This window comes from Sarcophilus harrisii, chromosome 5, assembly GCF_902635505.1.
Source record: "Sarcophilus harrisii chromosome 5, mSarHar1.11, whole genome shotgun sequence".
Taxonomy (NCBI): Eukaryota; Metazoa; Chordata; class Mammalia; order Dasyuromorphia; family Dasyuridae; genus Sarcophilus; species Sarcophilus harrisii.
The window spans coordinates 274,249,879-274,260,918 of NC_045430.1; the positions used below are offsets into that span (position 1 = coordinate 274,249,879).

Genomic DNA, 11,040 nt, shown 5'->3' on the forward strand with positions numbered 1-11,040 from the left:
GGAAGAGGGATGGACTCAGTGACCTCAAGGTCTTGTTTTCTTTCACTCAACTTCCTTGGCCTCTAGTTTTTTATCTGAAAAATGGGAGACTTGTCCTAAGTGTCCAGGCGTCCATTGGAGTTTTTGCTGTTTGCTAGGCGCTCTCCCGGGTGCTGAAGATATGAAGATAAACCATGTTGTCTCCCTCTTCAGGGAGTGTGTACAGGGCGTCCCCTGGATCTTCACGCCATTTTAAACTATTAAAGCTAACAAAGCTTAAAATGACCCAGACACTTGGGGGACCTGCTGTATTTAACTGGGGAGCTGCAACATCTGGCCAGAAAGTATAAAATATGCACAAAGTGAAGATGAAGTTATATATTTTGTTAATAACTAATAACTAATTATAATTAACATTTATCTAGTGCTTGCTATGTACCAAGCACTGAGTGGTGCAATTATCATCTCACAACAAATCTGGGCAGTTACTATGCTGACAAATGAGGAAACCGAGGCAAACAGAGCCGAGTTTTCCCAGAAGTCATAAGTAATCGGCCCAGTTAATATCCATGTAGTTCCTTCTCTCTCACACACAGAATAATGAAACTTTAAGGTCAGCACAGTCTCTTCCTCCGCCCGGTGAGTGGGAGCTGGCCAGATCCTCGCTGGCCAGAATGCCGGAGACTTGGAGGGGACCGTTGGCCCGAGTCGAATGTACCCAGTGTGGGAAATGCCGCCGAGGGGAAGGACGACGAGGGGCTGTGGAAAGCCGCAGCCCCGTCCCCTCCTGGCAGAGGCTTGTTGCTTCCACAGGGATGCTGGTCTTGGAGAGGAATTTCCGCCCTTTTGTGGAGCTGTCAGGCCATCACCGAGCAGCTCTGTGTGAAATCCTCTGGGAAGTGCTGCTTGACGATGAATTGGTGGTGGCCCTGGACACCGTGGTAAGGGAAAGGGCCCTCGAGCCCACAACTTCTTACACTTTCTGAACCGTGACCGGCATAAAGTAGGTGCTCGGAAAACATTTCGGCTGAGCCAGACTCTGCACTCGGGGAGAAATGGGTACGCTGTTGGAAGGGAGCTCTCGGCTCCCTGCTTTATTCAGTCCTCTCATTCCTTGTACACACACACACACACACAATGGCACACTCGCAAGCAATGGCACACTCGCAAGCAATGGCACACTCGCACGCAATGGCACACTGGCACGCAATGGCACACTGGCACGCAATGGCACCCTCGCAGGCAATGGCACACTCACAGGCAATGGCACCCTTGCACACAATGGCACACTCGCAAGCAATGGCACACTGGCACGCAATGGCACACTCGCACGCAATGGCACACTGGCACGCAATGGCACACTCGCATGCAATGGCACACTGGCACGCAATGGCACACTGGCACGCAATGGCACACTGGCACGCAATGGCACCCTCGCACGCAATGGCACCCTCGCAGGCAATGGCACCCTCACAGGCAATGGCACCCTTGCACACAATGGCACACTCGCAAGCAATGGCACACTCGCAGGCAATGGCACACTCAGAAACAGAGAAAGAGACAGAGTCGTGCAGGTAGGGAAGTAAAGAATTAAATATGGGCCTCAGTTTCCTCATCTGTAAATTCAGAGAGTTGTATTAGGTGACCTCTGAACTTCTAGCTTTAGACGTTCCTTTATGTGATTCACCAACTTCAGATGCAGGGGCTGTTCCCCACTCCCTTGGTACCCCACTTTGGCCATCACTGCCCGGAAGATGGGGGATCAAAGGGCCAGGAGCTGTTCCTCTCCCTCCCCATGATCCATCTGGATGTAGACTTGGCTGCCCCCGTGGGTGGAGGCTCCATCTTGGCAAAGGCTGACGAAGAAAGTCTCCCTGGTACATGCTGGGGATTTTAGCACTTGTCGCTGAGTGAACTTGGCCAGCTCTCAGGACCTAGACTAGGTCACCTGTTCTTCCCCAGACCCGGCTCCCCCTAGCGCCTCCCGGCCTTTGCACAGAACGGGCTTCCCACCTGGAATCTTCTTCTGAGAACCCCGGGTTTCCCTCAAAACTCGGCTCAGAGGCTCCCACCCGCCGTCCCTCCTGACCCCCAGCTGCCACCCAGACGCCTTTCCAGGCCGCTGGCAATACAAGGAGGAAGTGCAGGACTTGGAGGGAAGTAAGCCTGCATTCACCGGGTAGGGCAGGCCCTTTAACCTGTATCTGCCTCAGTTCACCAACATGTAAAACGAAGATAAACAGCAGTGGTTCCCTCCCAGCATTGTTGGGAGATTATATTCCCAAAGCACTTTGCAAAGCCATAAATACCATATAAACACCAGCTAGTGTGTTTTTGTTTACTTTGCCCAAACTTCTCTATAAATGTGCTATTCCCTCCTAAGGAAGGTTAAGTTCTTCAAGGACAGACTTTGATTTTGTTTTTGACTTCGTATCCTCAGCCCCTAGCAGAGACCTGGCACGTTGTAGGTGTTTAATAGGCAGTTGTTGGCACATAGTAGGTGATCATGATAATGATAATGATTAATGAGCAGTTGTTGGCACTGAGTATTGATCGGCACATAGGAGATGATTATAGTAAGTGTTTGTTGATTGACTGAGTTAGGTACAGGGCAACAGAAGGTTCTGCCACACCATCTCTCTGGGTATTTAATTGCTCGAATGAATAAATGAATGAAAGAGAAGCCTTTTCTGGGTGGCAGGGGCAGGGTAGCGTGGAGCCTTGGGAAGCTGACCTCTGAGGCAGGAAGACCTAGATTTAATTGCATTTAGTTCATCCTGGCTGTCATTTACATTCTTGCTCTCTGGGCTACCAGGCTTAAGTGGCAGAGAAGGTCCCGACCTGCATGGCTGGAGGGAGGAGCCGGGGGATGAGAACCAACTGACCCCCCCCTTCGGGAGCGTGCTTTCGGCTCCCGGTTCCATGGAGAAGCTGCTTAGCTCTTCAGGCCTCTGTTTTCCTCTCTGTAAAATGTAGGATTGGACTAGGTGTCCTTCCAGCCCCAGATCTGGGACCCCCGGCATTGGCCAGTGGCCGCTGCCTCCCTCCCCTGCCCCTTTCTCTCCTCGCTCCTCATTTCCGTAAGCACCTATGGTACAACCCTGGCAGCTGCACGGTTTTGGGTGGCAGGAACATTGAGGGGAGGCGGGCAGCAGGGCTGGCTGGGAACAAACAGAATGGTGGGACAGGATCTTGCTCTTTCTTAGCTATTCTGCTGATGAGGTGAAGTTCCCAAAAGCGATGATGTGCCGGGGGCAGCGGCTGGCCGCCCACCAAGCAGCCTCCTCTCTGGCCCCAGGGACGGCTCTCGCTCACTTGGACTGACTGATGGGAAAAAAAGCAGCCTGGTTTTTAATGAATATTTATTTATTTGTTTGTTTTTGCAGAGGCTTCTGGAGCTCTGACTAAAGACCTTTCCAGTCCTTAAAAAGACTTTATGCTTTGTTCCTATTAAGTCAGACTATGTCAGGGAGCCTGGTAGCTGCCCCCTCAGGCTGTGGCATCTGCCGGGGAGGCTGGGCTGTACCCCAGTCACTCTTTGGGCCCCAAGTCCCCAAGCAGCCCGGCCTGGCTGGATGGCCTACCGAGTCTCCCATCCCCAAATAGCTCTTCTTTAAAAGCAAAATGTCCCCCAGACTTCCTGCCTTCTCCCTCCCTGCCAGATGCTCCATCCTGCTGAATAGGGAGCTTCACCTGCCTTGACATGCGCTCAAAAGGAAAGAGTTGGTGGGAAAACCTAAAAGTGGAGAGGCTAGAACTCCCCTCCCAGAGAATGAGCCTCCTTTCCAGTGAGCATTTATTAAGTACCTATTAGGAAAACAAACAACAACAACAGAAAAAAAAAACACTCTGATTTTCCTGGGATGGAAGGAGATTCAGCCTTGGACCCAGAGGATCTTCTCCCTTAAACCGGATGGGACCCTATGGGTGTTAGGCTCAGAGTAGATTGGAGGGGATTCTACCCAGCTTCCACCCCACACTGTTGGCTGCCCCTTCTCTAGAGGAACTGATTAGCTGGCTTCTGATGCCCGCCTCGGGGTCCTGTATTTGGAACTAGCTCTGAGTCTTAGACTCAAAGGCAAAAGACCCTTCTGTTTGCCATCAGCTGCCTTTGCCCGATGGGAAAGGCTGTACACTGGTACATCTTTTTATTTATTTTTTATTAAAGTTTTTTCTTTTCTTTTTTGGAGGATAATTCATTTATTTATTTTTATTAAAGCTTTTTCTTTTTTGGAAGATAAATCGTTGATCTGTTTTTGTTAAAGCTTTTTCTTTTTTGGAGGATAATGGATTGATTGATTTTTATTAAAGCTTTTTCTTTCCCTTTTTTGGGGGAGGATAAATTTTTTTAATTTTAGTTTTACTAAAGCTTTTTATTTTCAAAACATCTGCATGGCTACTTATTCAACACTGACCCTTGCAAAATCTTGTGTTCCAAATTCCCCCCTTCCCTAAATGGCAAGTAAATCGATATATGTTAAATCCAATCTATGCAGACATCTGTATGCAGTTATCGGGCTGCACAAGAAAAATCAGATCAAAAAGGGGGAAAATGGGATAGGAAATAAAATGCAAGCAAACATCAGCAAAAAGAGTGAGGATGCTGCGTTCCCACCATCCTCTCTGGGAGTAGATGGCTCTCCAGCACGGGACCATTGGGGCCCTTCTTGCTTTGAATGGATCGGGCCCACGCTTCCCTCGGGAGACTTGCTGCCCGGTGTTGGACCGCGCGCAGACACCGGCCTTGGTGGGCCCCGAGCACGTGTGTTGGCGCGGGGAAGAGCCCGGCCCTTCCCTCGTTGGCGCTGGGAGCCTGCCGGCCTCCTCCCGTTCTCCGGCGCAGGAGCCGCCGCCGCCAACCTCTCTCTTGCCTCCCTGCAGCTCAGTGACGTCCTGGCCGGCGGGCGCCCGCGGCTCTGGGCCCTGCCGGGGCTGAGCCCGGGCCAGCAGCAGCAGCTCGCCGCTTTCCTGGGCCTGGCCGGCCTCCACGTGCAGGAGGACTCGCGGGTGCGGCGGGACGCGCGGGCCCCTCGGGAGCTGCTGAGCACCGCTCACTTCCTCGTCAGCGCCCTGGCAGGTAGGGGAGCACGTGGCGCCGCCCCTCCTGGGGGAGACGCGGGCGGGGGAGCCCAGAGCCCGGGGGCGTCCGCCGGCCCCTCCAGCGAGCCGAGGCCCAGGGGAAGCCCAGGGGAAGCCCGAGGCCTCCCCATGTCACACGTGGGAAAACTGAACGGGGGGCGGGGAGGGGGGACGAGGGGGGCCCAGGTACATAGACAAGGGCGCACGGCTCATCTAAATAAATAGCGGCCCAAGGGTTAACCCCGGGACAGGCGGGGCAGCCCTCGGGGCCGGGGGAAGTGTTGTGGCAGCCCGGGTGGCCCCTCCCCTCCCCAGGGACTCCCGCCTGGGGCCCTGGCACGGAGCCTCGCTCAGGCCTTCCTGAGGGGCTGCCGGGGCCTCCCCCTGGCCCCTTGCCCGGCCCACAGGAGAAGAGCAAGAGTCCCTTTCTCAGGCCCGGGCACCTTCTAAAAGGAAGCTCTGTTCTCTTTTCTACCCCCCAGATGGCTTGAGAGGGACAAAGGGGGCTCCTGGTTCCCTGGATTTTCCCTCGGTGCTGTCACAAGGCAAACTTGGGGGTCCTTCCCCCCTCCCGCTCCCTAGAACATCGTTAGTTGGAGCCAAGAACTGAGGCAGCGTGTGTGCAGGGGGGGGGCGGGGGAGACAGGAGTGGGGACCCCCCCTGCAGGAGCGGGGACCCCCAGGGCAGGAGCAGGGACCCCCGCTGCCCCGTGAGCCGAGTCAGGCTTTCTCCCTGGTGGGTCCCCACTCTCCCCCACTGCCATTCTGGGAGACTTTCCGGTCGGGAGTGTTACCTTTGACCCCCTGAACTCCCGGGGGCTGGGACCCTCTTTCCCCGGCTTTAGCCACTAGGGCCGGGGGCAGTCGGGGCAGCCGATGTCTCGGGGCTCCAGCGGGCCGCCCGGAGCTCTGGAATGGCCCTCTGCAGCCCGCCAGCATGGCCCCTTTATCTCCTGCTGGGGGGGGGGAAGCGGGGGGTCCGGGTCTCAAAGCCAAGGCCCCGGCCTGACGCCCCCTGCGGGACTTGGGGGCAGCCCACTTGTGGGCGTAATCCAGGGAGCATTAATGAAGCGCCTGCTGTATGCCCGGCACCAGACTGAGGGCTGGGAATGCAGAGGAACTGGGCGCGGTCCGCCAGGAGGGACGACCATGGAAACATGGCGCCCATCAAGGTACCCGTAGGTGACGCAGAGGGGAAGGCTCTGCCCGCTGGGGGCAGCAGTAAGGCGGACAAAGCGCTGGTCTGGCTCAGGAAGGCCCCGAGGCCAAGTGCAGCCTCAGACTTATTGGCTACAGCCTTGCTGGGCAGCTCCAGCTCCGCCTGCCTCGGTTTCCTCCTCTGTAAAACGAGGGCAAATAGCGTCTCCCTCCCGGGCCCTGGTGGGAATCACGGACTTGGCTCTGAGAGCGCCGCTTACGGGCCTGCCCCGGGAAGGATCCTGGGGGGGGGAGTCGAGGGGAGGACTCGAGGGGGCAAGAAGAACTCCCAGGCCGGGGGCGCCCTCTGGGCTTGCCAGCCCGCTGCAGGTTCCAAGCCTGAGCACGCCTGCTGGGGCCGCTGGCCGAACAGCTCCCTCACCCGCCACCGGGAGGCGCCGCTGCCACTCCCAGGCCCTCCATCCTTCCCTTGGCACTTGGAGGCTTCTGGGCCCTCTGCCCATCCCCGCCCCCCCTCCGGTCCCTTTCCTGGCTCTGCCTGCATCCGGCCCCGGCTCCTCTCGGCTCCCTTGGGACTCCCCAGCCCCGTCCGTGGCCATTCGGTCATTTCAGTGTGTCCCACCCTTTGTAACCCATCTGGGGTTTACTGGGATCCTACAGTGGCGCCGGAGGGATCCCCGCCTCCTCCTGCAGCCCATTTCACAGATGAGGAAACCGAGGCAGGCAGGGTTGGGTGCCTGGGCCAGCTGGAGTGGATCCCCGCCTCCTCCTGCAGCCCATTTCGCAGATGAGGAAACCGAGGCAGGCGGGGGCAGGTCACACAGCCGGGTTTGCACTGGGGAGGAGGAGGCTTCCAGACCGGGAGCCGTGTGCGCTCTGGTGCCCCCCAGTGGCCAATGCGGGGCAGGACACAGTAGGTGCTGCCTCTGTTCTTGCTGAGACTTGCCGGCGTCTAACCTGAATTTGACTGCCCCCCCCCAAAAGAGGGAAGATTTGGCCCCCCCAGAATTTTAACAAATGAACGTTAAAAACTGGGGAAGAAAATAAAACCTCTACATGAGCAAACCCTAACTCGGCTGCGCGCCAGAAAGGAATTCTTGCCGATTTCGAGCCTGGCTGAGCTCCCCTCCGGCCTCGCTTTCCTCCCTTGCAAAATGAGCCCCAGCCTTTTTTTTAGGTTCTGGCTCTGAAACCCGGGGCTTCTCCCACGGGCTGGGCCACAGGCCCCGGAGAAGCGCGAGTCTCTGCCCGCGTCGGGCACCGGGCCAAGCTCTGGGACACAAGCAGCGGCAGGAGGGGGCCCCGGGGGACTGGGGGCCCGGGGGGCTGGGGGGCCTAGGGGGGCTGGGGGGCCCGGGGGGCTGGGGGCCCGGGGGACTAGGGGGCTGGGGGCCCGGGGGGCTGGGCCTCGGACCCAAGTTCTGCCTCCGCCGCCAGCAGCTGCCTGGGCCAGTCCCTTAAGCTCAGCCTGCCTTTCCCCCATTTGTTTAATGGGCCAATACCCGCCCGGGGTTGGCAGATTTGTCCCGAGGGCCCAGAGAGGAGACGTTCCAGGGCAGGCCGGGAGGACCCGCCGGCCGGGCACCAGTCGCCGGGGCTGGAGTCCCCTCTCTCCAGGGAGTCGCTCGGCTTGTCCCCCTGCCCGGGGACGCCCCAGGCTGTCCCAGAACCGTCCAGCCGCGTCCCTGGTCCTCCAGGGAGAGAGTTTAGAGAAGTGAGAGCGAAGGCGCCAATTTACCGAAAGGGCGCGCTCATGCAAGTCCTGGTTTTTATTAGATTTTCGAGGATTTCAATTATTATCGGCTTAGGAAGCCCTGAGCATCGGGCGCTGGCGGAGAGTCGACGGCACTCGGGGGGACACGTTTCGCCCGCTCCCGGCGGCCTCTTCTTGGGTGGGCGTTGGCGATTCTGAAGGTCAGAGCCGGTTTAAGGAGCTTCCGTTACTGTCCATCTCCTCTGCCTCTGCTTCCCGCTCGCCAGATGCGTCGGGAGGCTCCAGTCTCCCGGGATACCGGGAAATGTGAAGGTGATGAATGGGCGGGCAGGTTGTGGTTTCCCTTTCCTAAATAATGGCACCTTCTGGCCCTTCGTGAGGCACGACGCCAAGCGGAGAGGAGGGCGGCTGCGGGAGCAGGAAGCCCGAGGCTGACGGGCTGGCTCGGGGCCCCAGGCAGGGCCCAGGAGCCGAGCGAGATGGTGGAGGATCCCTTGGGGATCCCGCTCACAGCTTGCAGGTGGTGACTGAGCCCCGGCGGTGGGTATGGGCCTCTCTGCGCTCCGGCAGCTCGCTCACAATGGTCTCCAGCTGTGCACAGAGTTTAAACACAGCGGCTTCCAATGGAACCATGGGGGGAGGGGGGGAGTTCTCCCTCTTTGGGAATGACACTGGTCTCCGGTTTGTTCAGCTTTAAAAACCGGAGTATTTATCAATAATCAATTCTCCTCCTCCTCCTCCTAACCATGACGGCTAGGGTCTCCATAGGGCTTGCCCTGGGCCAGGCTTTAGATTATAGAGATTTAGATAGAATAGAGAGCTGAGCCTAGACCCGAAGTCCTGCCTCGGATACTCGCCAGCCGGTGACTCTGGACAAGTCGCTCCAGCCGCTTCCCTCGGTTTCCCCATCTGTAACATGGGGACGATCACAGCACGCGTCTCATGGTTGTGATGTTTGTAAAGCGCTCGGTCCCGTACCCGGCCCATAGAAATGTTAGTTGTTATCGTCTCACTTGAGCCTCCCCAGTCCTGTCAGGTGGGAACCGAATGCCTGGCACCAGATCACCCTAACGTGTGTGAAGCTGCCCGGTGCTCTGGGATCCGAGATAACTAGCCCATGGTCCTCCATTCTCTCGTTCCAAACTCGAGAGGAGCAGGATGGTTCTCGGGGACCCCTGAGGGAGCCGGGGTGACCTCAGGAGGGAGAGGACAGGGCTGATGAGCGGCAGAGCCAGTCGCCACCTCCTCCCTTCCCCCTCTGCGGGGCCCTGTTCTTCCGGGCTGTCCTGATGCTTCCTGCCCCCGTTTCTGGGGTCACTTAGGGACAGAGCTGGAACTCCGCAGGGAGGTAGGAGAGATAGGGAGCCTCCCTGGAGGAGGGCCGCAGAGTAGACCTTTCTCCACGGCCTTCAGGTCTTGACTTTGTGTTAAGGCGGATGGCGTGGCCCATAATGAAGTCTTATTCCCCCTAGTGGAAGGGTGACCCCCCAGGGAGGTGCCAGGACACACCGGGATCTCCCAGCTCTTGGTCCTAGCAGCAGGAACCCTCCTCCGCTGCAGGGTCTCAGGGCTATAGGGGAACAGCTTGGGAAGGTTCCTGGGGTCCCCACCCCCCACCTCACCCCCAAGAGCCCAGAGCGGGTTGTGCCCACGCCAAGCAGGACAGGCTGCAGGTGTTTATCCGGCTCAACACCCTCCCTTTTATAAATAAAGCTGTTAATTATTGCAAGAGCACGAGGGCTCGGAAACCGCTCGTGGGTGAGTGTTATCCTGCCAGAGACGGCAAGGAAGCTGCTTCCGGCTCCTTCCTCGTCTCCCTTTGCTTTGAGCAAACCCCAAGATTCCAGGCTGGCCCAGAGCAATCCTGTGGCTTGTGGGGTATTGGGGGAACGCGATTTTTGGGCCTTTCCTTGGGGTCCCAATGTTGTTTCTGAGTGAGACCGGGGGGCTCAGGCTTGTGGTTTCTCCTGCCACAGCCGTTTCCTGTTCCATCCTCTCCCTCCCCTCCGACTCTGGACCTTGTCTGTGGGGGCCCTTCCCCTCCCCCAGGGGTACATTCCCTCCCTTTTGCCCCGTTTCCTTCCGTTGAGCACAGGGGCTTCCCGCCTGCACTTGTTCCCAGGGCGTGCGGCACAATGAGCCCTGGATACTTGCTAATGGAGCATGTTTTTTTGGGGTTATTTTGTTTGATTGACCACTGCCCCCAAGGGGCTGCACCGAGACCTTTCTGCCAGTGACCCCACGCCCAGGGTCACGTGTGTTACCCGCCGGTGTCTCAGCTTGGGGGGGCTGGAGAAGGCCCGCCTTGATGTGGAATGAGGGGGCCCAGGGAGGGAGCCCCAGGGGCCCCGTTCGGGCTCGGTCCGGGCGTCCGTCAGCGACCGGTTTCTGTCTTTGCAGAGATGCCGGACGACACGGTGGCTCTGATGGGCGTTTGCTGCCAGCTCCATCTGATACCGACCTTGTGTCACTTGGTAAGTGCAGGATGCGGGATGAGGGAGCCGAGGTGGGAAGGGAGGGAGGTCATGACAGGGGTATAAGCACTATGCGCCAGAGCACCATGAGCCTGGGAGGGAGGGGCCACTATCACCCCCACTTTATAGATGAGCCTGAGGGAGGCGGAGGGGAAGGGGCTTGCCCAGGGTCTCCTTGACCCCTGGCCCAGCACACAGAGGAGGGGTTGGGCCGTGTTCCTGCAGAGACCTCCTGGGCTCTCCCTCCCCTGACCAGTTCCCTTTTGGGGGAGTCCTGCTCCCTATCTTTCCTTCTGGCTCCATGTGTAAAGCTGAGCCCGGGAGGGCCCAAAGCTTTGTGTGCCCCGTTTATGGAGAAGAGCAGAGCGGGCACTTGGCCCCTGCTGGGCAGCAGAGACAGAGAGAAGTGAGAAGCTGGGCTGGGAGTCAGTCGGGCCCAGGCTCACTCTTGGCTCTGCCCTTCCCTGTCTAGCCAACCACGACCTTTCGGGGCCTCGTCCCCGAGATCCCCTGGACACCCCATTTGTGACCCCATCTGTGGGGGGCTCTGGCCAGGATTGCTGGAAAGCTCTTCTTTCTGGGCCTTCCCTCGAGCCCACTCGGTTGTTGAAAAGCAGACTTTAGTTTTCCTGCTCT

General features: G+C 58.0%; 1 protein-coding gene across 1 annotated transcript in view; it reads left to right on the forward strand.

The window, feature by feature from the left end:
* Window positions 1-11,040, forward strand: part of GSDME (gasdermin E) — a 44,893-nt gene that overhangs the window by 32,426 nt on the left and 1,427 nt on the right. The window contains exons 7-9 of the mRNA XM_031940590.1: window positions 793-920; window positions 4,861-5,056; window positions 10,331-10,404. Of these exons, the coding sequence (XP_031796450.1) occupies window positions 793-920; window positions 4,861-5,056; window positions 10,331-10,404 (398 nt within the window). The remainder of the gene's footprint in view (window positions 1-792; window positions 921-4,860; window positions 5,057-10,330; window positions 10,405-11,040) is intronic.